The sequence below is a fragment of the Nipponia nippon genome, unplaced genomic scaffold (genome assembly GCF_047370975.1).
Source record: "Nipponia nippon isolate SJK-2023a ecotype South Korea unplaced genomic scaffold, ASM4737097v1 scaffold_42, whole genome shotgun sequence".
In the NCBI taxonomy this organism is placed as follows: domain Eukaryota; kingdom Metazoa; phylum Chordata; class Aves; order Pelecaniformes; family Threskiornithidae; genus Nipponia; species Nipponia nippon.
Window position 1 is genome coordinate 572,662 of NW_028262361.1, and position 24,676 is coordinate 597,337.

Consider the following 24,676-nt stretch of genomic DNA (forward strand, 5'->3'; position numbering starts at 1 on the left):
CCGGGGCTGGGGATGGTCCGGCCGGGGGGGAACCGGGGTCGGGATGGTCCCACCGGGGGGGAACTGGGGCACCGGGGATGGTCCGACTGGGGGGGGCACCGGGACCAGCGATGGCTCCACTGCGGGTGAACTGGGAGCACTGGGACCGAGGATGGTCCGACTGGGGGGGAACCGGGACCGGGGATGGTCCCATCGGGAGGGAACGGGGAGCACCGGGGCCGGGGATGGTCCGACTGGAGGGGGGAACTGGGAGTACTGGGGCCGGGCATGGTCTGAGTGGGGGGGAACTGGGAGTACTGGGGCCGGGGAGGGCCCCACCGGGAGTGAACCGGGAGCACCGGGACTGGGAATGGTCCGACTGGGGGGGAACTGGGAGTACTGGGGCCGGGGATGGTCCGACTGGGGGGAACTGGGAGCACCGGGGCCGGGGATGGTCCGACTGGGGGGGAACTGGGAGCACCGGGGCCGGGGATGGTCCGACTGGGGGGGAACTGGGAGCACGGGGGCCGGGGATGGTCCGACTGGGGGGAACTGGGAGCACCGGGACTGGGAATGGTCCGATTGGGGGGAACTGGGAGCACGGGGGCCGGGGCTGCCCTGGCCGGGGGGGCGGGGTGGCCCGGTGCAGCCCTGGGGGGCAGCGGGGGTCCCCATCCCGCCCCCCGCGCCCTGACAGCACCCCCGGGGCAGCAGCGGGGGCCCGGAGCCCCCCCGGGGCCCTGCAGCCCCCCGGCCCCCCCGGGCAGGGCCTCACCTTCCTGCAGGAGACAGCGCGGCTGCTGGCCCCCCCCGCGCCGCCCCCGCCGCCGCCCGCCGCCCCCCCGCAGCCCCCGGGGCTCCCCCCGGCCCCCGCCGCCGGCCCCGACGCTCTCAGCCTCATCAGCCTCCAGTGCCGGCACCTGGCCGGCGGCACCGGTAACGGCACCGGTAACGGCACCGGTAACGGCAGCGGCACCGGCAGCGGACGGCGGCGCAAGCAGGCGGCCCCCCAGCGCGGCGCCGAGCCCCGGGACCCCTCTTTCCGCGGGGTGACCCTGCGCATCCGCCTGCGCCTCCCCGCCGGCAGCGCCGAAGGCTGCCGCCTCCTCATCGCCGCCCGCGGCGGCAGGTAGCGGGCCTCGGCCCTGCCGTCCGTCTGTCCGGCCGTGCCTCTGGGCACCTCGGGCTGCTCTGTCCGTCCGTCTGTCTGGATGCACCCCTGGGCCATGGGCTGCTCTGTCCGTCTGTCTGGATGCGCCCCTGGCCCACGGGCTCCTCTGTCTGTCTGTCTGGATGCGCCCCTGGCCCACGGGCTCCTCTGTCCGTCTGTCTGGATGCACTCTTGGGCCATGGGCTTCTCCGTCCGTCTGTCTGGATGCACTCCTGGGCCATGGACTCCTCCGTCCGTCTGTCTGGATGCACCCCTGGGCCGTGGGCTCCTCCGTCCGTCTGTCTGGATGCACCCCTGGCCCACAGGCTCCTCCGTCCGTCTGTCTGGATGCACTCTTGGGCCATGGGCTCCTCCGTCCGTCCGTCTGTCTGGATGCACCCCTGGGCCGTGGGCTCCTCCGTCCGTCTGTCTGGATGCACCCCTGGGCCGTGGGCTGCTCTGTCCGTCTGTCTGGATGCACCCCTGGCCCACAGGCTCCTTCGTCCGTCTGTCTGGATGCACCCCTGGACTGTGGGCTCCTCCGTCCGTCTGTCTGGATGCACCCCTGGCCCACGGGCTCCTCTGTCCGTCTGTCTGGATGCTCCTCTGGGCACCCCTGGACCTTGGCCTGCACCGTCCGTTTGTCCAGCTGCATCCCTGGGCTGCTCTGTCCATCTGGATGCACCTCCACGCATCCCTGGAACTTGGGTTGTACTGTCCGTCTGTCCGGCTGTGCCCCTGGGCACCTGGGGCTGCCCCGTCCGTCTGTCCGGCTGCACCCCTGGGCCATGGGCTCCTCCGTCCGTCTGTCCGGCTACACCTTCCCTCCCCGCATCCCCTTCCCCACCAGACCGGACCCCCCCTCTCTGGCGATGGCCCCTGGGGACCCGGCAGCCCCCGGGGGGGTCCCCGTTCCGGGGGGGTCCTCATGCCCGGGGGGGGGGATCCCCATTCCGGGGTGGGGGTCCCCATGCCGGGGGCGGGGGGGTTCCCCGTTCCAGGGGGTCCCCGCGCTCCCCTGACCCCCCTTTCCCGCAGGGATCCCAGCGGGGGCCGGGGCAGCAGCCCCCCGGCCGGGCCCCCCGGGGCGGGCAGCAGCTCGGAGGACGACGCTCCCCTGGCCCAGGGTAAGACCGGGGGGGATCTGGGGGTGTCCCTGTGTCCCTCCCCCCCCGACACCGCTGGGTTTGGGGGTGCAGCCGCGTGTCCCCCGCAGGGAGCAAGCGCTGCGCATCCTGCAAGACGCGCCGGACCCCGCTCTGGCGAGCGGCCGAGAACGGGACCCCCCTCTGCAACGCCTGCGGCATCAGGTAGGGGACGGGGACCCCCCCCGGTGACACCCCGCACCCCGGGGACCCCCGGCACCGCCTTCACCCCGGGGATTTCTCCCAGGTACAAGAAGTACCGGGTGCGGTGCCGGCGGTGCTGGAACATCCCCGGGAAGAGCGGGACCCCCCGGCCCCAGTGTCCCCACTGCGGGGAGCGATGTCACCCGGCCGGCGGTGGGAAGCGGTGACGGCGAGGACCCCGGCAGCGGCGAGGGGACGTTGGTGGCAGCGGTGACGGCGGTGGAAAGCTGGGGGGGTGTCGGGGTCCTGGCCGATCCCTTGGGAGCAATTAAATGTCCCGGTGCTGATGGCAGCTTGGTGCGTCCCGGCGTCACCTGCTGCGGGGGGCACGGGGTGGCGGTTGTGGCAGTGGGGGGGACTTTGGGGGAGCCGGTGCTTGGCTGGGTCTTGATGCCATCACCGGTGGCTTGGTGGCCCTGGCAGGGAGCTGCGGGGACAAGGATGGGGGTCCCGGGTGTGGGTTGGGGACGTGGGACAGGGCTTGGGGACAAGGAGGTGGCACATGGGATGGGGGTCCTTGTCCCCGGCTGCGGGCTGGGGGCCAGCGGGCAGGAGCGGTCACCGGCGCGGGCAGGAGCGGTCACCGGCGCGGGCAGGAGCGAAGGGCGGCCGTGCAGGCAGGAAGGCGAGAACTTTTGAGCGGCCCCGGGATTTTCCGGCGGGATCGGGAGCTGAGGCCGGGCTGAGCCCCGGCACCCACCGGACACCCGTGGGTGGCAGGGGGATGGGCTCGGGGACCCCCCCCCCCGCTGCTGGCACCCGCGGGGCTCCTGCCCACCCCCAGCCTGGCCCTCACAAGTGGGTGGGGGGCTCTGGGGTGCCCGGATGGGTCCCTTATTTCTGGGGGGGGTGGGAGAGGATGGACCCCAAGGAGCCCGGCCACCTGAGTCCCTTAATGAAGGGGAGCGGGTAGGGACCCCCAGGGCCCCCCAACTCCAGGGCACCCTAACGCCGGGGCGGGGGGATGGGCCCCCTCCCCGGGGCAGCGGGGGCTCGGAGCAGGGCTCGCCCCGGGGCCCCCTCCCCCCAGCCGGAGCCCCCATCTTCCTCCCTCTCATTAAAATGGCATTATTTATTGGGTGTCGCTTTATCCCCCGGGAAGAGCCGAGCTGACGCCGCTTCCCCCCCTGAGTTATGGCCGTGCCGCCCTCGGCACCGAAATGGTTAAAAAACACCAAAAAAAACCCCTCAAACCCCACTGCGGCCTGGGGGGGGGGGGTACCCAGGGACCCCCAAACCTCCATCCCCCCCCGGGATGGCGATGTTCCCCGTTACGGCTGGGTGAGCTGGATGCCGTAAACCTCCCCGCGGTCGTGCCGCTGCCGGTGCAGGCAGGCAGCTTCGGAGGAGCCCTCGGCGTCCCGCACGTTGTATTCCCCCTTCTTGCACGCCGTCGTCTTCAGGTAATAACCGCCGGCAGCCGCCAAACCCACCGCGGTGACGGCACCCAAGGAGCCCAGTGAGGCCAGCAGCGCCAGCCGGCTCTCTGCGGGGCGGGAAGGTGCCGGTGATGCCGCAGCGGTGGTGATGGAGAGACCCCCCCCCCTTTACCAATAGACCCCATCTCACCATCCACCCGGACCATCACGCTGCCGGCTCGCCGGCCGTGCCTGTTGGTTGCGGTGCAGGTATAAAGCCCCCGGTTGGCGGCAGCAGCACCGGCCACGGCTACCGAGCGGTTATCGGCGGCGAAGCGGAGGTTGGGGGCCGGCGGCAGCGCCCAGCCGTAGGTGGGGGTGGGCAGCCCCTCGGCACGGCACTCCACGCTGAAGCTGGCGCCTCGTGAGACGTTGGCGGAGGGCAGCACGCGTAGGCTCACCGCGGCGGGGCTGTCTGCACCGGGGCGGCACCGTCCATCAGCCAAAACCACCGTCAGGTGTTTAAAAATAACCAAAACCCTCTTTTCTGCCCCAAAAAGCCACTCCCCGCACTCACACTCGACGGCGACGGTGACATTGCGGAGGGCAGAGCCGTGGGTGTTGGTGGCCCGGCACTGGTAGGTGCCGGCGTGGGCGCGGGTGACGTTGGGGCTCGCCGGAGGGGGGTCCTGGCCGTCCCCCAGCTTGGCACAGGCGACGTGGGGCGGGGGGTTCCCGCTGGCGGCACAGGCCAGCTCCGCCGGCGTCCCCTCCACCCAGAGCCGCCGCGCCGGGCAGCCCATCTCGCCGATGCTCGGCTCATCTGCACACCGGGAGGGACACGGCACGGGGGGCTGGGTGCCGTGTGTCCCTCCCCGCCCAAGGGGGGCTGTGAGGACCCACTCCCCACCCTGTGCCGATGGGACCGGCCCAAAGGCGGCCGGGCTCCCCACCAGGCTGGCACGGACACGGCATCCCCGGCACGGACACGGTATCACAGCCATGGCATCTTTGGCACAGTTATGGGATCCCCGGCACGGCTATGGCATTGCCAGCACAGCTAATGGCATCCCTGGCGCAGCTATGGCATCCCCAGCACAGATACAGCATCCCTGACGTGGCCGTGCCATGCCCAGCATAGATACGGCATCCCCAGCATAGCCACAGCATCCCCGGCACCACCGGCCCCACCAGATCCCCATCCCATCCCTGGCACCACCAGATCCCTGTCCCGGCACTCCTGGCACCACCAGATCCCCGTCCCGTCCCCGGCACCCCCGGCACTCACACTCGACGGTGACAACAACGCTGCGAACAGCCGAGCCGTGCTTGTTGGTGGCCCGGCAGATGTAGCGGCCGGCGTCGGCCCGGCTGACGGCCCGGCTCCCCCGGGTGCGGTGGGCACCGCCATCGCGGGCGCAGCGGGTGCTGGGTGGGGGGTCCCCATCGGCGCGGCACGCGAGCTCCCACTGCTCCCCCTCCACCCAGGTGCGGTGCGCCGGGCAGCCCCTCTCTGTCAGGGTGGGCTCGTCTGGGGGAGGGAAAGCGGGGTCCCGGTTAGCGCGGTTGCCGCTGGCACGGCTGCAGCGGGAGATGCCAGCGCCACTCACACTCCACACGGATGGTGACCAGCCGGCTCCGCATCCCCAAGCTGTTGGTGGCATTGCAGATGTAGGTGCCGGCTCGGGAACGGGTGACCAACTCCGGCTCCCCGGTGCTGACGGCGACGCCGTTCCTGCCGCAGACGACGGTGGGTGCAGGGTTGCCGGTGGCACGGCAGGACAGCGCTTCCCGTGTCCCCCGCAGCCATGTGCGGTTGCTGGGGCAGTCGCTCGCCGCCATTTCGGGCTTGTCTGGAAAAGACGGAGGGATGCACCGGGAATGCCGGGAGCAGCCTGTGCCGGCTGCCACGGGCACAACCAGGACCCCCTGGCGCGGCACTCACAGAGCACGGCGAGCCGGGTGTCTGTGTCTTTTGTCACCATGCCGTCAGCGATGGCCAGGCTGGCCCGGCACCCGAATTGCCGCCCGTCATCCTCCCGCCGGGCCACCAACCGCAGCTCTAGCCGGGCCTGCGGCCCCTCGGCCAGGACCCCCCCGTCGGCATCACGGAGCTGCAGCCGGACGGCAGGGGGGTCGGCAACCCCGGCGCGGCACGCCACCGTCACCTCGCTGCCCGCTGGTGCCGATGCCGGGCTCAGCTCCAGGACGGGAGCCGGGAAGCCTGCAGGAAGGTGCCATGAGTCCAAGGGGATTTCAGGATGGGATCCGGCAACCGCCCCACCGCACCCGGTGCCTTACGGTAGACGTGGAGCCACGTCCGTGCTGTCCGTGCTGCCGTCGCCACCGTGGCGGTGCAGGTCAGCTCCTGCTGCCCCGGGGTGCTGGTTGAGAGCACGGTGACGGCGGTGAGCACGTCCCCGGTCGCCGTCACGGTGAAGTTTAGGCTCTGCTCTGCCAGGGTGATGCTGAAGCGGACGTCCCCAGCGGGGAAGGCGCCGGCGATCCGGCAACTGGCATTGGCGGCGGTGCCGGCTTCAAGGCGGGTGGGAGCCCGGAGCTGGGGCGGCTCGGGGAGGGCTGTGGGTACGCGGTGTCACCGGAGATGTGCCTCGTCCCCAGCTGCGCCTCGGTGCCAGGGAGAGGATCCCGGCAGCTGGACCCTCACCGGGCTCCGGTGAGGATGCGGAGCTGCCAGGAGGGCAGCGGTGACGTCCCCGCACCAGGGTGGGAGCGGGGATCCCGGCACGGCCCTGGCTGCCGGACAAGGGTAGGGAGGGAGTCGGCGTGGCGTGGTGCACACCACGAACAGGATTGGAGTCATGGCGCTCAACTGGCCAGTCCCGGGGAGACTGGGATGGGATTGGGATGGAATGGGGACGGGAATGGGGACTGGGATGGGATGGGGACGGGGACGGGGACTGGGATGGAATGGGGACGGGAATGGGGACTGGGATGGAGTTGGGAATGGGGACTGGGATGGGATGGGGACGGGAATGGGGACTGGGATGGGAATGGGGACTGGGATGGAATGGGGACGGGAATGGGGACTGAGATGGGATGGGGATGGGAATGGGGACTGGGATGGAATGGGGACTGGGATGAGATGGGATGGGAATGGGGACAGGGGTGGGGACAGGGACAGGGGGGTGCCGAGCTGCTCCCTGGCTCCTTCCCCCCGACAGCAGCACCCGCACCAATGCCGGAGCCCGGCCGCGCGGCGGGGACTCACCGAAAACCGACAGCTTGAGGGGGACGGCGGCGCGGGCGAAGAGGGGCCCGTGGGGCCGCAGGGAGAGCTCGGCGTGGCAGGTGACATCCTGCCCGTGGTCCCCGGGGCCGGCGGTCAGCAGGTGACTGACAGCCACGCTGGCGCTGCCCTCGGCGGCACCGAAACTCTCCGTCCGCAGCGTTTCGGCACCTCGGCGCAACGTCACCGTCAGGTTCCCTACCGGAGCCACCTCCACCACCCGGCACGTCAGGTTACGGCTCTCGCCCACCGCCATGGCCGGCACCGGCTCTAGCACCACCCGCTCCGGCAACCCTGGGAGGTGGTGACCACCGAACCGTCAACCGCGGCCCCCCATGCCGCCCAGCCGCCCCTCAGCCCCGGTACTCACGGTAGACGAGGATGCCGGCGCTGGCGTTGACTTGGGCGTCACCGCAGCGCCCGTAGCACGTGGCGGTGCCGGGGCTCCACTGGGAGACGTTGAGGAGCCGGAAGCTTTGCCAGCGGCGCCCGCCGGCGCCCATGCCCACGGCCAAGGGGGTCTCCAGCCCCAGCGTGGCGTTGCCCCCCGGGCAGGCGCTGCGGCTGCAGTTGATGGCCACCGAGCCCCCGAAGGGCACCACGGCCACCCGCGGCCAGGCCCCCACCGTGAACGTGCCCCGGGCGGCCCCTGCGAGAGCCCCCACCGCGGGCAGCCCCCGCCGGCTCAGCCCCGGCACCCCCCGCCTGGAGACCCCCCCACCCCGATCCCGGCAGCGGGGGGACCCCCAGGGCCCAGCCCAGCGAGCCCTGTGCCGAGAGCCCCCTGCTCCCGGGAGGGGACCCAGGCGTCCGGGGTCCCGGGGGTCCCGGGGGTCCCAGGGGTCCGGTTCCCCCCCACCCTCCAGAAACAGGGGACCCAGGCGTCCGGGGCCCTGGGGGCCCACCCCCCCTCCCCGTAATTAAGGGTCTCTGGGGTCGGGGGGGTCCCTAAGGGTGCCCACCCCCCGTAATTAAGGGTCTCTGGGGTCAGGGGGGTCCCTAGGGGTGCCCACCCCTCCGTAATTAAGGGCCCCTGGGGTCGGGGGGGTCCCTAGGGGTGCCCCCCCCCCGTAATTAAGGGCCCCTGGGGTCGGGGGCGTCCCCAGGGGTGCCCACCCCCCGTAATTAAGGGTCTCTGGAGTCGGGGGGGTCCCTAGGGGTGCCCACCCCCCGTAATTAAGGGTCTCTGGGGTCAGGGGGGTCCCTAGGGGTGCCCCCCCCTCCGTAATTAAGGGCCCCTGGGGTCGGGGGGGTCCCCAGGGGTGCCCACCCCCCGTAATTAAGGGTCTCTGGGGTCGGGGGGGTCCCCAGGGGTGCCCACCCCCCGTAATTAAGGGTCCCTGGTGCCTGGGGTCCCCGGAGACCACCCCCCCCCCAATTCCCAGCACGATGGATCCCAGGTCCCCGGGGTCCAGCCCCCTCCCCCATCCCGGGGACCCCCCTCCCCCCCCCCCCGCCCCCCTCCCTGCGAGCGCCAGGAGGAGGGGGGGCAGCAGCCGCCCGGCCGGGCACGGGGGGGCCATCGGGGCCCGGCTCCGCTGGAGTAGGGGGACACGGGGAGGAGGAGGAGGCTGGGGAGGAAGGGGAGGCTGGGGATGAAGAGGAGGAGGAGGAGGATGGGGATGAAGAGGAGGAGGATGGGGATGAAGAGGAGGACGGGGATGAAGAAGAGGATGGGGATGAAGAGGAGGAGGATGGGGATGAAGGCAGCTGCTCCGCTGCCGCGCACGGAGGCGAGGACGGCGCCGGTACCGCGGGGCTGCTCCTCCCCCCGCCCCCGGCTGAGCCCTCCCGAGCCTTCGGCCTCCCCCGCCCGGTGCTCGGCGCTGCACAGGACCCCCCCGCCCCCGCACCCCCCCCCCCCCCCGGCTCCGTCCTGCACAGGACCCCCCCAAACGTGCCCGGATCGGGCCCCCCCCCCCCATGCTCGGCGCTGCACAGGACCCCCCCGCCCCCCAAACGGGTCCGGATCGGGCCCCCCGCGCTCGCCGCCCCCCCCCCCGTTGCAGCCCGGTGCCAGCAGCAGCCGCGCCGCGGGGGAGGCCCCGGTGCTGCGTGGGTGCAGCGACAGACCGGGCCCGGCGGTGCCCCCCCCCCGTGTCCCCCCCCCCACTCACCGGGGGGGGGCAGGGCACGGGCCGGGCCGGGGGGGAGCTGGGGGTAATCCAGGCGTGGGGTGCAGCGCCTGCATGCAGCCGTGCATCGTGGGCATGCAGCCGCGGGGATCGTGGGCGTTGCATGTGCATGCAGGCGTTTAAATCTTGTGCATGCAGGCGTGCATTGCATGTGCATGCAGGCATTTATAGCATGTGCATGCAGGCGTGCATTGCGTGTGCATGCAGGTGTGGGGATGGTGTGCATTGTGTGTGCATGCAGGCGTTTATATCGTGTGCATGCAGGCGTGCATTGCGTGTGCATGCAGGCATGTGCATCATGTGCATGCAGGCGTGCATTGCGTGTGCATGCAGGCATTTATATCGTGTGCATGCAGCCATGCATTGTGTGTGCATGCAGGCATGGGTATCGTGTGCGCCTGCAGGCATGTGCATCGTGTGCATGCAGGCGTGGGGATTGTGTGCATGCAGGCGCGCATTGCGTGTTCATGCAGGCGTGTATTTCACGTGCATGCAGGTGTGCCTTGCACGTGCATGCGGGCGTGGGGATCGCGTGCGTGCAGGCATGTGCATGCAGGGGTGCATTGCATGTGCATGCAGGCACATGTATCACGCATCCAACCATGCATCGCGCGTGCATGCAGCTGCCTGCATCATGTGCATGCAGCCGTGCATGCAGCCACGCATTGCGCGTGCGTGCTGGCGTGTGCGCGCACCACGTGCGCACGCCGCCGTGCCCCTCGAGCACAGGCCGCGCCGCCGCCGCGGCGGGTGCCCCCCTCGCCCCCAGCCCCGTCCCCTCGCCGTGCCGGCGGCGTGGGCGAGGCGTGATTCCTCCCCGCCGCGCGGCAGCACGCTCCGGCCCTACCTCGGCCTACGCAACGCCGCGGCGCGCTGCCTGCCCACGCCGCCTCCCTGCCCGCACCGGTGCCGGCAGCCGAAGCAGGCCTCACCGTGCCGGGGCGCGCCGTGCCGGGGCATGGCGTGGCGCGGGCCGGTGTCACGCCGAGGCGTCAGCGACGGTGCCAGCGAGCGCCAGGCGCTGCCGCGCTCCCGCTGGCTCCGGCTGCCGCTGGCTCCGGCCGCGCTCGCTCGGCGTCGCCCGGCTCCATCCCCCCAATCCCCTGCCTGTACCCCCCATCCCCTGCCCGTACCCCCAATCCCCTGCCTGTACCCCCCTTCCCCTGCCCGTACCCCCCTTCTCCTGCCCGTACCCCCCATCCCCTGCCCATACCCCCTTCCCCTGCCCGTACCCCCAGTCCCCTGCCTGTACCCCCCATCCCCTGCCTGTACCCCCCTTCTCCTGCCTGTACCCCCAGTCCCCTGCCCGTACCCCCTTCCCCTGCCCGTACCCCCCTTCTCCTGCCCGTACCCCCAATCCCCTGCCTGTACCCCCAATCCCCTGCCTGTACCCCCTTCCCCTGCCCGTACCCCCCTTCTTCTGCCCGTACCCCCCTTCTCCTGCCTGTACCCCCAATCCCCTGCCTGTACCCCCTTCCCCTGCCTGTACCCCCTTCTCCTGCCCGTACCCCCCATCCCCTGCCCATACCCCCTTCCCCTGCCCGTACCCCCCTTCTCCTGCCTGTACCCCCAGTCCCCTGCCTGTACCCCCAGTCCCCTGCCCGTACCCCCCTTCTCCTGCCTGTACCCCCAGTCCCCTGCCTGTACCCCCAGTCGCCTGCCCGTACCCCCAATCCCCTGCCTGTACCCCCTTCCCCTGCCCGTACCCCCTTCTCCTGCCCATACCCCCCAATCCCCTGCCCATACCCCCTTCCCCTGCCCATACCCCCCTTCTGCCTGTACCCCCAATCCCCTGCCTGTACCCCCAGTCCCCTGCCCGTACCCCCAATCCCCTGCCCGTACCCCCCTTCTCCTGCCCGTATCCCCAATCCCCTGCCCGTACCCCCAGTCCCCTGCCCATACTCCCAATCCCCTGCCCGTACCCCCAATCCCCTGCCCGTACCCCCAGTCCCCTGCCTGTACCCAATCCCCTGCCTGTACCCCCAGTCCCCTGCCTGTACCCAATCCCCTGCCTGTACCCCCAATCCCCTGCCTGTACCCCCAGTCCCCTGCCTGTACCCAATCCCCTGCCTGTACCCCCAATCCCCTGCCTGTACCCCCAGTCCCCTGCCTGTACCCAATCCCCTGCCTGTACCCCCAATCCCCTGCCTGTACCCCCAGTCCCCTGCCTGTACCCAATCCCCTGCCTGTACCCCCAATCAGGTTCCTCCCTCCAGAAGGACATTGAATTGCTCCCAAGGAGCTGGCCAAGACCCCAACACTCCCCAGTACAGCCCAGTACAGCCCAGTACAGCTTAGTATAACCCAGTACAGTCCAGTACAGCCCCGTGCAGCCCTGTACAGCCTAGTGTAGACCACTACAGCCCAGTACAGCCCAATATAACCCAATACAGCCCACTACAGTGCAGTACAGAGCAGTACAGAGCAGTACAGCCTAGCATAGTCCAGTAAAGACCAGTGCAGCTCAGTACAGCCCAATATAACCCAGTACAGCCCAGTATAGCCCAGTACAGCCTAGTATAGTCCAGTAAAGACCAGTGCAGCTCAGTACAGCCGAATATAACCCAGTATAGTCCAGTATAGACCAGTGCAGCTCAGTACAGCCCAATATAACCCAGTACAGCCCAGTACAGCCCAGTACAGCCCTGTATAGCCCACTATAGTGCAGTACAGAGCAGTACAGCCTAGTATAGACCAGTGCAGCCCAATATAGCCCAGTACAGCCTAGTATAGACCAGTAAAGACCAGTGCAGCCCAACGTAGCCCAGTGCAACCCTCTCCCCTCCCGTCACAAGATGCTCGTGGAGGAGCTGGGACGATCCCTCAAGGACCCTTCAACCATTAAGAGCCATTTTGGGCCCCCCAGAGGGAGCCCGAGGCCAGGGTGATGGGCACGGGGGGGGGGGGTCTCCATCCCTGGGGCCACCGAGCCCCCCCAGCACCCCCAAACCCAGCAGTGGGGGGCTGCGACCCCCCAGCACCGCTGCCCTTGGGGGCTGGATACGGCCCTCAGCCCCAGGGAGGGGTTTGGCTCCCTGCGGGGGGGGAATGCGGCTTTTGGGGGGCTATGGTGGAGCCCCCCCATCACTGAGGGGGGCACCCTCCTACCCTGAGCGTGGCGGCGCCAGCCGCCTGTGCCGCTCCTGCAGCAGGTACTGCCGGATTTTCTTCTTGCGGTAGTAGATCCTGTAGACCGTCAGGCCGGTAAGCAGGGCGGCCACCGCCAGCACCACCACCAGCACCGGGACCACCACGTCGGGGTCGTGGTCTGCCGGAGAACGGGGAGGGGTGGTCAGTGGTACTGAGCCCCCACCATCCCCCTGGGACCCCCAGAACCCCGGGACCCCCGAGACCACCAAGACCCCAGGACGCCTAAGGCCCCCAGAACCCCTGGGACCCCCAGGAGCTCTGAGATCCCCAGGACCCCCAGGACCCCTGAAACTCCCAGGACCCCCAGGACCCCCAATACCTCTGAGACCCCCAGGACCCCTAAGGCCTCCAGGACCTCTGGGACCCCTGGGACCCCCAGGACCACAGGACCCCCAGGACCCCTGAAACTCCCAGGACCCCAAGGATCTGCAATACCTCTGAGACTCCCAGGACCCCTGAGACCCCCAGGACCCCTAAGGCCCCCAGGACATCCGGGACCCCCAGGACCCCCAGGACCCCCAATAACTCTGAGACCACCAAAACCCCTGAGACCACCGGGACCCCCAAAACCTCTGGGACTCCCGAGACAACCAAGACCTCAGGACCCTTGAGATCCCCAGAACCCCTGAGACCCCCAGGACCCCCAGGACCACAGGACCCCCAGGACTCCTGAAACTCCCAGGACCCCAAGGACCCCTAGTACCTCTGAGATTCCCAGGACCTCCGGGGACCCCCCAGGACCCCAATAACTCTGAGACCACCAGGACCCCTGAGACCACCAGGACCACCAGGACCCCCAAAACCGCTGGGACCCCCAAGACCACCAAGAACCCAGGACCCTTGAGATCCCCAGAACCCTTGGGACCCCCGGGACCCCCAGGAGCTCTGAGATCCTCAGGACCCCTGAGACCACCAGGACACCTGGGACCCCCATCACGAGCCCCGGCATCGCCACCACCCCAGGCTGGGGCCAGCAGGGTCCCTGCTGCAGCCTGGGGTCCTGCAGCACGAGCCAGGGCCCCAAGTCTTGCACCAGGGCTGAGGGGTTTTGCATGGAGCCAAGGGGGCTTTGCACAGAGCCAAGGGGGCTTTGCACGGGGTCAAGCGGTTTTGCGCCAGGGACAAAGAGCATTGCACGAGGCAGAAGGGTTTTGCACAGGGCCGAAGAATTTTGCACAGGGCCAAAGGATTTTGCACAGGGCAGAAAGGTTTTGCACGGGGCCGAAGGGTTTTGCACGGGGCAGAAGGGTTTTGCATGGGGTCAAGGGGGTTTGCACAGGGTCAAGGGACTTTGTACCACAGCAGAAGGGTTTTGCACCAGGGCTGAGGGATTTTGCACCAGGGCCGAGGAGTTTTGCAAAGGCCCAGAAGGGTTTTTCGCCGGCGCCCGCCGCCCCACTCACACATGACTCCCAGCATGTCCGTGGCCGAGCTCTTCCGCAGCGTCCGGTTGCCCACGCTGAGCTGCGCTTCGCAGGAGAACTCGGTCCCATCGTCATCCTCCCCGGCCGTCAGCTCCAGGTGCACGGGCCCCTCTGCCCAGGGCTGCAGGGGCCGGCGGCTGCTGCGGAGCCACAGCTTCAGCCCCGGGGGCCAGCTGGGCACCGAGGAGCACGCGATGGCCACCGTCTCGTTGCAGGAGGCGTTGGGGTTGCTGATGGCCAGGTGAGGCTGGGGGAGCTCTGTGGCAGGGAGGGAGATGGCACCCAACATTGCAGGTCACCCCAAAGGGGATCCTGCCCGAGCGCGGCCGGATCCAGCACCCAGCTCCTCTCTCCCCCAGGACCAGTTGCAGCATCCGTCCCAGTTTGCCCCATCCCGCTGCCCCTCCGAGGGGTGGGGGCTCCCCAGATCCGGTGCATCCCTACTCCCTTCCCGCATCCCCCATCCCCAGTCCCCATCCACCGGGAATGCCCCCGGGAAGGACCCGAGCAGCCTCTTACCGTAAGCCAGCACCGTAAAAGTCACCACCTTCCTTTCCCCGAAGCAGGAGACGTAGCAGATGATGTCGGAGAGGGGCTCGGTGATGTTGCGGAGCCGGATGCTCAGCCAGCCCGGCCCCCGGCCCACCCACTCCTTGCTGAGGGAGGTCTCCAGCCCCCCGGGCGCCCCGGCGTCGCGGCAGCTGGTGGAGCAGTTCAGCAGCACCGTCCCACCATAGCCCACCTCCGAGGAGGTCCCTTCCAGCGCCACCTCGAAGGGGTTGGTGGGTGGTCCTGGAATGGGCTGGGATGAGCTGGGAGGCAGGGGGTGAGCTGGGGAGGTGGATTGGGGGGGGGCGGTGGGATGAGCTGGGACACAGGGCATGTCCCCAGTTGGGTTGGGGGGGAGGTGGGATGAGCTGGGACGCACGGGCTGTCCCCAGTTGGGTTGGGGGGAGGTGGGATGAGCTGGGACACAGGGCATGTCCCCAGTTGGGTTGGGGGGAGGTGGGATGAGCTGGGACGCACGGGCTGTCCCCAGTTGGGTTGGGGGGAGGTGGGATGAGCTGGGACACAGGGCATGTCCCCAGTTGGGTTGGGGGGGAGGTGGGATGAGCTGGGACGCACGGGCTGTCCCCAGTTGGGTTGGGGGGGAGGTGGGATGAGCTGGGACACAGGGCATGTCCCCAGTTGGGTTGGGAGGGAGGTGGGATGAGCTGGGACGCACGGGCTGTCCCCAGTTGGGTTGGCGGGGAGGTGGGATGAGCTGGGACACAGGGGATGTCCCCAGTTGGGTTGGGGTGGAGGTGGGATGAGCTGGGATGCACGGGCTGAACTGGGACACACAGAATGTCCCCAGCCAGGTCATGGTGCAGGGGGGTGAGCTGGGGACACACGGGATGTCCCCAACTGGGTTGGGGTGGGAGGGGACCAGCTGGGCCAGCTGGGATGTCCCAGGGGAGGTGGGTCGGGATGTAGGTGGGATGTGCTGGGACAGATGGGATGAGCTGGGACACAGGGGATGTCCCGGGGAGGTGGGCTGGAGTGGGGGTGGGATGAGCTGGGACACACGGGACATCCCCAGCCGGGTTGGGGTGCAGGGGGACGAGCCAGGACGCAGGGAGGGCACTCACCGCACAGAGCCGGGAGCAGCCCGGCGAGGGACCAGGCTGGGAAGCCGCACCGGGGCATTGCCACGCCGGGGAGCGGGGAGCCGCAAGGCTGGGAGCAGAAGCCAGAGCCCGTCACCCCGGCACAGGGCGCTGGGCGGGGGCACCCGGCTCAGAGGCGCATCGTCCCCCATCTCGCTGCGACGGCCGCTCTCCATCCTTCCCGTCCGCCCCGGCTCCGCCCCGGCCCCACTGGCCCCGGCTACACCGCTGGTGCCGGTGGGCAAATGGCGGCAACGAGGAAGGAAGTGGGGTTTGGGTACTGCGGCGCATGCTCGGCGCAACCACAGCCACCGAGGGCTCAGGGTATCGGAACCCCCCTGGGCTTCGGTTATCCCCGTTCCCAACCAGAACCCCAGTGCGTTACGGCACTGCTGCCGACAGCCTTTATTGGAGCAACATGTCGCGACAGCATCTTCCAGCCTCACCGGCAGCTGCATCTCCCTCCGCTCCAGCTCCTCACGCTCCCGCCGGCATCAGTGCCAACACCACCTCAGCACCGAAATCCCGGGATTCAGCCTGGATGCTCCCCCTGCGGCACCAAGACTCCCGGCCTCGGTGTCACCGCGGGGAACAGGAGCAGCCTGCGGCCACCCCAAAACTGGCTTCGGGTCTCCCAAGGGATAAAGTTCGGAGAGAAAAGGAGCGTCTCCGTCACGGGGGGGACGCCGGCGCCGCGCCCCCCCAGCATCCCAACCGCAGCAGGTCCTCGTCTCGGAGCTGTCACCTCCCCGTGGCAACAGCAGCCACCAGTGCTGTCTCACCATAGCGTCCACCACCCCGCCGCGGCTCCCCCCCAGTCCTCAATGTCACTGTCACATCAGTCGGAGGGAGCCGGCGGCCACAGCGCTCAGCCCTCGCCGGGACACTTGCCCATGGGCAGGGGAGCGGGACGGGCAGGGGGCTGCCGGCCCCTCCACCGCCTCTGCCCGGCTACGGCTGAGCCTCCCGTGCCGAACCGTTGAGAGCGGCCGTCTCCTCCGAGCACACCGGCGGCTTCGATGGCTCCATTTTCTCCATCTGCAGCTGCTTCTGCCGCTCCTGCAGCCGGTATTCCCGGATTTTCTTCTTGCGGTAGTAAATACCATAGCCCACACCGCTGGCGAGCAGGACGGCCACCGCCACTGCCGGCACCACTGCCAGGAGCACCAAGTTGGGGTCGTGGTCTGCCGGAGAGCGGGGATGGGTGGTCAGTGGCACCAAGCCCTGGGACCCCTGGGACCCCCCAAGATCCCAGGAAACCCAAAACCCCCAGGACCCCCTGAGACCCCCAGGGCCCCCAAGACCCCCGAGACCCCCAAGACCCCCGTCCCCACTCACAGTGCACCCTCACGGTGACAATCCGGATGGCTGTACCCAGCCGGTTGGTGGCCTGGCAGTGGTAGGTGCCGGCGTGGGTGCGGGTGACGGGGCGCGGCACCCCCGCGGGGAAGGGCTCGCCGTCCTTGGTGCACTCCAGGAGGGGTGGGGGGTTGCCCCGTGCCGAGCAGCGCAGGGTCTCATCCTGCCCCTCCGTCCAGTTCTGGCTGGGGGGGCAGCTCCCATCGTCCATCCAGGGTCCGGCTGTGGGAAGAGCCGGGATAGGGACAACAAATTAATTCCCATCCAGAAATTTCCCCTTCAGCATCCCGGGACGGAGCCCGGCCGCGGTGCTCTCACCCATGACGGTGAGCCGGATGGGCGCGCTCCTCTTTGGGGCTTTGCCGCCGACGAGTAGCTTGGCATCACAGCTCAGCTCCAGCCCATCGTCTTCCTCGCGCGTCGTCAGGTTGAAGCGCAGCGGGGACGGTCCCCACCCCGCCAGGACGCGGTGGCCGGCGCGGATCTGCAGCCGGAGCTCAGCGGCGTGGCCGTGCGGCAAAGAGCAGTGCCCTGCCACCGCCGTGCCGGCTGCTGGGCTGGTGGTGCTGATGTTCAGCTGCGGCAAGGGAAACCCTGCGAGCGATGGAGACGACACCGGGGTGATCTGGTGATGCCACGGCATGAAACCGCTCCCTCCTTCCCGGTGCAGCTCGCCAGGGCCGTGCCACCGGCGGGTCTTTGCCGGCCCCACCGCCGCGGTTACTCACTGTAGACGTGGACGGTCGCCTCCTTCCGCCGCTCCTTGGGTCCCACCCTCGCGGTGCAAACCAGCCCGAAGTCCCCCGGCTGGCTGGAGGACACCTCGGCGGTGGCCTGCTGCTTGTCCTTGCTAAGGAATTGCTGCAGGGTGCGGTTGGCAAACGCCAGCTCGAACCGCGCCACCGGGAAGACACGATCGACGGTGCAGCTGACGTTCACCATCTCACCGGTCTCCAGGTAGATCTGAGGCTCCAGCTTGGGATCCTCCGGGAATTCTGCCACCGGAGAGAAAGACCCCGGGATGAGCCGGTTGCTGCAACCGCAGCAGAGCAAATGCGGGTAAGATGCCGGTGCCGGCTTACCGTAGACGGTCAACATCTGCGGGTCGGAGGTGGTGTTCAGCTGTGGGCCGTAGGGCCCCAGGTCAAGCAGCCCCTGGCAGGTGACGTTCTGCCCGTTGTGCCAGTGCTGTGCCGTCAGCCAGTAGGTCACCCGCGCCACCGTCGGCTCGTCCTCGTCACGCTGCTCAAAGGTTTCGGTGCTCAGTATCTCATCGCCCTGCCACAGGATCAACGTCAGGTTCTGGATCGGCGCAACGTCGGCCACGCGGCACACCAGCTCGTAGCTCTTGCCTGCCTCCAGCTGCGGGACTGGATCCAGCACCGCCGGACCCCGCATACCTAGGGGAGAGACGCAGAGTGACGGGGACGATCCCAGTTTGCCGGGACGGGCAGGGCCCCCCTCTCCGCGCGGTGCCTTACGGTAGCTGATGAGTTGGGTGGTGACCACCTTCCTCTCCTGGTTGCAGGTGTAGTAGCAGAGGATGCTGGAGTGCCACGTGGTGACGTTGAGCAGGTCCACCACCGTCTCTCTCGGCTTTGCCGTCACCAACTGCTTCAGAATTGATGTCTCCACGTTACCGGATGCTTTGGGATCCTGGCACGTCGTCTTCAACGTCAACTGGATCGATCCGCCGTGTTCCACCACCAGCACCGCCGGCTCGACCGACAGCTCGAAGGAGGCTCCCGACCGCCCTGCCAGGAAAACCCAGGGCTTTGGTGGGGGGGTTCGGTGGTCGAGGGGACCCCTGGGCACATCCCCATCCCTGGCACGGCGGAGGAAGGTCGAGGGGACCCCCGAGCTTGTCCCCGTTCCCAGTATGGCAGGGGGAATGGTCAAGGGGACCCCTGGGCCGGTCCCCATCCCCGGCACGGTGGCGAGGATGCCAGCCAGCCGCTGTGGGCAGGGAGAAGCCGCAGAGCCGCCGAGCTTCTCCTTCGGCCACAGGAAGTGGCTGGCTCTGCCGGCGGGCAAGGATCCGTCCTCCCCATCCAGCTGGGAGCCTTCAGCCAAAAACCCGGTGACGGGGCCGGGGGAGGGACGCCGGGGCCCCACCTCCGGCCCTTGGGGACAACAGCAGCTGTCCCCAGCTGCTGCCCGGTGCAGCCTCGCAGTCTCCTCCGGCCCCACGTGCCGGTGTTTTCCTGAGCAAAGCATCTGTCGCCGAACCCCACCGGGCTGCGGAGGAAGCCCCCCGGGGTGAGTCAGCACCGGCGCCCTTCGGTGGGGGATTCCCTGGGAGAAGCTGTGAGGTCTCCCTGCCCCTGAGGAGGGGAAAAGTCCTGCCCTTTCCTGGAATAACCCTCGGCAGGAAGAAAACAACAAAGAAAAAAAAAATTCCCACTGTAATCCAGAGATTTCGCAAGAACGGGAGCCGGATGGCTGCGCCTTCCGCTGGCGAGGCGACGGCTGCGGGAAGCGGGGGCCGGGATGGATCCGGGACCCCCATCCCGGCCGCCCCACCAAGCCCCCGGTGCCGGGTGCGGCCCGACGCCGACACCGCGGCGGCACGCTTGCGCTCCCCCGGTGCGATGGGGACCCCAGGATCCGCTGTGACACGCTCACGGTGACAAGGTCACGTTGACACAAGCGTTCACGCCAGCCGCGACGCCACCAACACGCTTGCGATGAGAGGCTCGCACCCGCGCGCTTGTGCCAACACGCTCGCGCCGGCCTCGCCCCACTGTGCCGGGAACACCCGCGGGGGGGGTCCCTGGGTTCCCGCCACCCTCGCTCGATGCCACCCCCAGCCCGGTGTCCCCCGGTGTCCCCTCACCTGCGATGACAGCCAGCGCGCACAGGGCCAGCGGCAGCACTGCGGGGTGCATGGTGCTGTGGGGTGTCAGGGTGGGCACCGGCACCGGGTGGGCTCAGTCCTCTGGGAGCACCGGGATGGATCGGGCTCTTCGGGAACACCGAGGCGGATCCGGTCGGGCTCTCCAGGAACGCTGCGAGGGGTCGGGAACACCGGGATGGGTCCGGTCAGGCTCTCTGGGACCAGTCGGTTTGGGGTCCCTGGGATGGATCCGGTCGGGCTCTCGGTGTGCACTGGGATCGGTCGCTTCAGGGTCTCTGGGAGCACTGGGAAGTGTTCGGTTGGGCTCTCCAGGCAGATCCGGTCGGGCTCTCCGGGATCGGTCAGTTCGGGCTCTCCGGGAGCACTGGGAAGGGTCCAGTTGGGCTCTCTGGGATCAGTTGCGTCGGACTCTCCGGGATCGGTCGGTTCAGGCTCTCTGGGAGCACCGGGAAGGCTCCGGTCGGACTCTCCGGGATCGGTCGGTTCAGGCTCTCTGGGAGCACCGGGAAGGCTCCAGTGGGGCTCTCCGGGAGCACCAGGAAGGCTCCGGTCGGACTCTCCGGGATCGGTCGGTTCAGGCTCTCTGGGAGCACCGGGAAGGCTCCGGTCGGGCTCTCCGGGAGCACCAGGAAGGCTCCGGTCAGACTCTCCGGGATCGGTCGGTTCAGGCTCTCTGGGAGCACCGGGAAGGCTCCAGTGGGGCTCTCCGGGAGCACCGGGAAGGCTCCGGTCGGACTCTCCGGGATCGGTCGGTTCAGGCTCTCCGGGAGCACCGGGAAGGCTCCGGTCGGGCTCTCCGGGAGCACCAGGAAGGCTCCGGTCGGGCTCTCCGGGAGCACCAGGAAGGCTCCGGTCGGACTCTCCGGGAGCACCGGGAAGGCTCCGGTTGGGCTCTCCGGGAGCACCAGGAAGGCTCCGGTCGGGCTCTCCGGGATGGATCAGTTCAGGCTCTCCGGGAGCACCACGCCGGCTCGGGATCTCGGTCGGTCTGTCTGTCTGTCGGTCGTCCCGCCCGGGGCGGTGCTTTATGAGCTCGGCGCCAGCCCGGCCCCTCTGGCCCCCGGGGAATTCCGGTGCAACGGGGACTTCGGCTGCGGGTTTTCCCCGGAGCAGCGGCGATCCCGGGGGCTGGAGGGGCTGGAGGGGGGGTCCTGCCCCCCTGCCCCGGGATGGGGCAGTTCTCCTGCCCCCCTGCCCCGGGATGGGGCACTTCTTCCGCCCCATTGCCCTCCTGCCCCCGATACCGCAGCCGCTTGGCCCCACGGGGCTCGCTCCAGCCCACGGTGCCACAAGGGTGCCCACGGCCGAGCCCCGGTCCCACGCCGGCTGCCGCAGGATCGGGGCCGGGTGCCACCGACTGAGAGAGGCGGCGAGCGGGGGGCCCCATCCTGCGCCCCCAAACTGGGCGGGGGGCTCAGCGTTACGCACCCCAGCCCTGATTTCCCACCACGTGATCCGGCTGTCACCCGGCCGCGGGTGGGTTAAGGCACCGCGGGGTACGGGGGCGTCAGCGGGGTGACCTCATCCTGAACACATGGGAAGGGCGAGCTGAGCGCGCCGGAACACCCCGCTTCCTCTTTTCTAGTCAGGTTTTTTGACGCGAGGGAATTTTTTTCGGCCGATGGGAACCGCGGGGCTGCGGGGATGGGCAGCGGAGGGACCCCGGGGACGCCAGCACGGCCCCTCGGTTTCTGCCAAACTGGCAGACGTGGGGCACCGGCAGTTTGGCTTGGCCACCCGCCACCAATCCCTCGGCGTTGGCCGTTGGCTTCCCACCCAGTGTTTTCTTTTCCTGACGCAACTGGGACAAAGGGTCCAGAGGGTACTGGAGGCTCTGGTTGCCCTCACTCCCGCCGCTGCCGTGCTGCCACCACCCCGGCTCCAGCGCTGCCAGGGGAAGGAAAGTCCGGTGCAGCTTCTCATGGCCGCGGGGTTTCACTTCTGCACCCGGCAGCAAACCCACACACCTCAATGGGAACCGTGCCGGGGCGGCGAGGTTCCTCCCCGAAAGCCGTCGCCGAAACGTCGCGACCCAGCGTCTGCACCCCCACCGCTGCCGCTGCCGCCTCCCATGACGTCCTTCAGCCTTGTCCCCATCCCAACGGCCTGTGCCGCCACCAGCGTCGTCTGGTTTGTCCCCATCCCTGGGCTGGTTTAGGCGCTGCTGTGCCGACAGTGCCGCGAACGCCAGGCAGCCCTCCGCCCTTGGCCTTGGCCTTGGCCCAGCTCCCGGCAGAAAGTGCTTATCTCGCTGGCAACCGTCCCCAGCCCCAGCGCTCGCGGGGGGTTGGAGGCCACGGCGCTCAGCGGGGTGGGCAACGGGCGCTTCCTGGCCCCGCGCTGGCTCAGCAGCGGCTGGAAAGGGGCTGGGGGACGGGAAGGGGGGACGGGGACGTGGGGAACTGGGGAGGGAGGGGGGGACCTGGGGGTGAATTGGCAGGGACGGGGGGGATGGGGACACGGGGGCGGATGGGCAGGGACGGGGACACGGGGGCGGATGGGCAGGGATGGGGGGGATGAGGACACGGGGGCGGATGGGCAGGGACGGGGACACGGGGGCGGATGGGCAGGGGCAGGGGGGACGGGGACACGGGGGGGGGACACGGGGGTGGATTGGCAGGGACCTGGGGGACGGGGACATGGGGGACAGGGACATGGGGGACAGGGACACGGGGACGGATTGGCAGGGACCTGGGGGACAGGGACATGGGGGCAGATTGGCAGGGACGGGGGGACAGGGACACAAGGGACATGGGGACGGGGACACGGGGGACACAGGCGGATTGGCAGGGACATGGGGGACAGGGACACAGGGGTGGATTGGCAGGGACCTGGGGGACAGGAGATGGATTGGGAGGGACATGGGGGACAGGGACACAGGGGACATGGAGGTGAATTGGCAGGGACATGGGGGACACAGAGGACGCAGGGGACATGGGGACGGGTCAGCAGAGACATGGGGGACAGGGACACGGGTGGATGGGGAGGGACGCAGGGGTGGATGGCAGGGACGGGAGGGACAGGAGGTGGACAGGGAGGGACACAGGGGACAGGGACACGGCAACAGATTGGCAGGGACGATGGCCGCGGTGCTGATGCCACCGGTGGTGGGAGCGTCACGGCCACAGTCCTGCCCCAGCCACCAGCGCTGAGCCTCCGGGACGCAGCCCTGCGGCAGGACGCGGCCCCCGGCGCAGGACGTGGCTCCCGGCGCAGGACGCGGCCACGTGCCACCGAGGCAGCTCCCAGCAGGAACAGGCGCTTGAGCCACCTCTTCCTGCAGCCGTGGGGCCCGGCTGGGGGCTGCCCCAGCATCCCCCCACCCCGCTGGCACGCGGCGGGGCCACACGTGCCCTTGGCTCCCGGCCACGCTGCACGCCAAGCACCGGCCTTTCCTTCCGCTCTTCCTGCGGCTCTGTCCACCCCGTTCCCCCCGCCATGGGACCGATCCTGCCTGTCCCTGCGCCGGTGCCCAGCAGCCTGGCCCCTGGCACGCCCGCTGTGGGCTCTGCGCCCTTTTGCACGCTTGCTGTGAGCTCCAAGCCCCATTGCACGCTCTAGGTGCCATTGCACGCTTGCTACTGGCTCCAAGCCCCATTGCACGCTCATGGGAGGCTCCAGGCTCCATCGCACGCTTGCTGTGAGCCCTCAGCTCCATTGCACACTCGCTGCAGGCCCCACTGCACGCTTGCTGCAGGCCCTAAGCCCCATTGCACGCTTGCTGCGAGCCCCATGCCCCATTGCACGCTTGCTGCGAGCCCCATGCCCCATTGCACACTCACTGCAGGCCCCACTGCACACTTGCTGCAGGCCCTAAGCCCCATTGCACGCTTGCTGCAAGCCCCATGCCCTATTGCACACTCGCTGCAGTCTCTAGGTTCCATTGCACGCTTGCTGCAGGCCCCAAGCCCCATTGCACGCTTGCTGCGGGCTCCGTGCCCCATTGCACGCTTGCTGGAGGCCCCAAGCCCCATTGCACGCTTGCTGCGGGCCCCAAGCCCCATTGCACGCTCGCTGCAGGGCCCCAAGCCCCATTGCACGCTCGCTGCAGTCTCTAGGTTCCATTGCACACTTGCTGCGGGCCCCAAGCCCCAGTGCACACTTGCTGCAGGGCCCCAAGCCCCATTGCACGCTTGCTGCGAGCTCCAAGCCCCATTGCACGCTTGCTGCAGGGCCCCAAGCCCCAGTGCACACTCGCTGCAGTCTCTAGGTTCCATTGCACGCTTGCTGCGGGCCCCATGCCCCATTGCACACCCGCTGCAGTCTCTAGGTTCCATTGCACACTTGCTGCGGGCCCCAAGCCCCAGTGCACACTTGCTGCAGGGCCCCAAGCCCCATTGCACGCTTGCTGCAGGGCCCCAAGCCCCATTGCACACCCGCTGCAGTCTCTAGGTTCCATTGCACGCTTGCTGTGGGCCCCGTGCCCCATTGCACACCCGCTGCAGTCTCTAGGTTCCATTGCACGCTTGCTGTGGGCCCCAAGCCCCATTGCACGCTTGCCGCATGGCCCCAAGCCCCAGTGCACGCTTGCTGCAGTCTCTAGGTTCCATTGCACACTTGCTGCAGGGCCCCAAGCCCCATTGCACGCTTGCTGCGAGCTCCAAGCCCCATTGCACGCTTGCTGCAGGGCCCCAAGCCCCATTGCACACCCGCTGCAGTCTCTAGGTTCCATTGCACGCTTGCTGCGGGCCCCGTGCCCCATTGCACACCCGCTGCAGTCTCTAGGTTCCATTGCACGCTTGCTGCGGGCCCCGTGCCCCATTGCACGCTTGCTGCGAGCTCCAGTCCCCTGGGACTTGGTGCCGAAGCGAAGTTCAGGGGCTGGCAGGATCCCAGCGGCAGCCGGCGCGGCCTCGCGCCCCACGCGTCCCTCTGCCCTCCCGCTGCCGAGGGCGGCTGAATGACGCTCAGCCACGTGAGTGCCAGGAAACCGCCGTGCCCCGCCGTGCCCCAGGATTCCCTCCTCCGGAGGCAACGCGGCACCAGGATCGATGCCCGGGAGCCGGTGCCTCGCCC

At 69.2% G+C, this 24,676-nt stretch overlaps 5 protein-coding genes across 6 annotated transcripts; 1 reads left to right on the top strand and 4 right to left on the bottom strand.

The window, feature by feature from the left end:
• The first annotated feature begins 1,057 nt into the window (after window positions 1-1,057).
• On the top strand, window positions 1,058-3,444 carry ZGLP1 (zinc finger GATA like protein 1). 2 transcript variants are annotated; one of them, XM_087777928.1, is made up of 4 exons: window positions 1,058-1,837; window positions 2,168-2,256; window positions 2,346-2,439; window positions 2,522-3,444. In XM_087777928.1, the coding sequence occupies exons 1-4, from the start codon at window positions 1,191-1,193 to the stop codon at window positions 2,643-2,645; spliced, it is 954 nt and encodes a 317-aa protein (XP_087634054.1). In that variant the 5' UTR covers window positions 1,058-1,190; the 3' UTR covers window positions 2,646-3,444. The 2 variants fall into 2 exon arrangements, with proteins under 2 accessions (XP_087634054.1, XP_087634053.1); XM_087777927.1 differs by having other exon boundaries at window positions 1,058-2,256.
• Window positions 3,445-3,530: 86 nt separating this feature from the next.
• ICAM5 (intercellular adhesion molecule 5) lies at window positions 3,531-10,303 on the bottom strand. The gene is made up of 11 exons (XM_087777925.1): window positions 10,069-10,303; window positions 8,550-8,675; window positions 7,457-7,733; window positions 7,069-7,380; window positions 6,138-6,416; window positions 5,782-6,060; window positions 5,447-5,689; window positions 5,125-5,367; window positions 4,414-4,659; window positions 4,048-4,311; window positions 3,531-3,964 (listed from the first exon to the last, which is right to left on the bottom strand). Exons 2-11 carry the CDS (start codon window positions 8,607-8,609, stop codon window positions 3,750-3,752), a joined length of 2,418 nt encoding a protein of 805 aa, XP_087634051.1. The 5' UTR covers window positions 8,610-8,675; window positions 10,069-10,303; the 3' UTR covers window positions 3,531-3,749.
• Window positions 10,304-11,393: 1,090 nt separating this feature from the next.
• Window positions 11,394-15,902, bottom strand: LOC148052905 (uncharacterized). The gene is made up of 4 exons (XM_087777929.1): window positions 15,427-15,902; window positions 14,315-14,496; window positions 13,775-14,053; window positions 11,394-12,489 (listed from the first exon to the last, which is right to left on the bottom strand). Exons 1-4 carry the CDS (start codon window positions 15,900-15,902, stop codon window positions 12,326-12,328), a joined length of 1,101 nt encoding a protein of 366 aa, XP_087634055.1. The 3' UTR covers window positions 11,394-12,325.
• Window positions 15,822-20,660, bottom strand: LOC104018401 (intercellular adhesion molecule 1). Its single transcript, XM_087777926.1, has 7 exons — window positions 19,640-20,660; window positions 18,285-18,557; window positions 17,886-18,203; window positions 17,532-17,798; window positions 17,122-17,397; window positions 16,783-17,025; window positions 15,822-16,628 (listed from the first exon to the last, which is right to left on the bottom strand). The coding sequence occupies exons 1-7, from the start codon at window positions 19,689-19,691 to the stop codon at window positions 16,396-16,398; spliced, it is 1,662 nt and encodes a 553-aa protein (XP_087634052.1). The 5' UTR covers window positions 19,692-20,660; the 3' UTR covers window positions 15,822-16,395.
• Window positions 20,002-24,616, bottom strand: LOC148052906 (uncharacterized). The gene is given in 3 exon segments (XM_087777909.1): window positions 20,002-20,520; window positions 22,265-22,562; window positions 22,564-24,616. Coding segments are annotated over 3 exon segments (1,572 nt in total). The 5' UTR covers window positions 23,319-24,616.
• Between the last annotated feature and the right edge of the window lie 60 nt (window positions 24,617-24,676).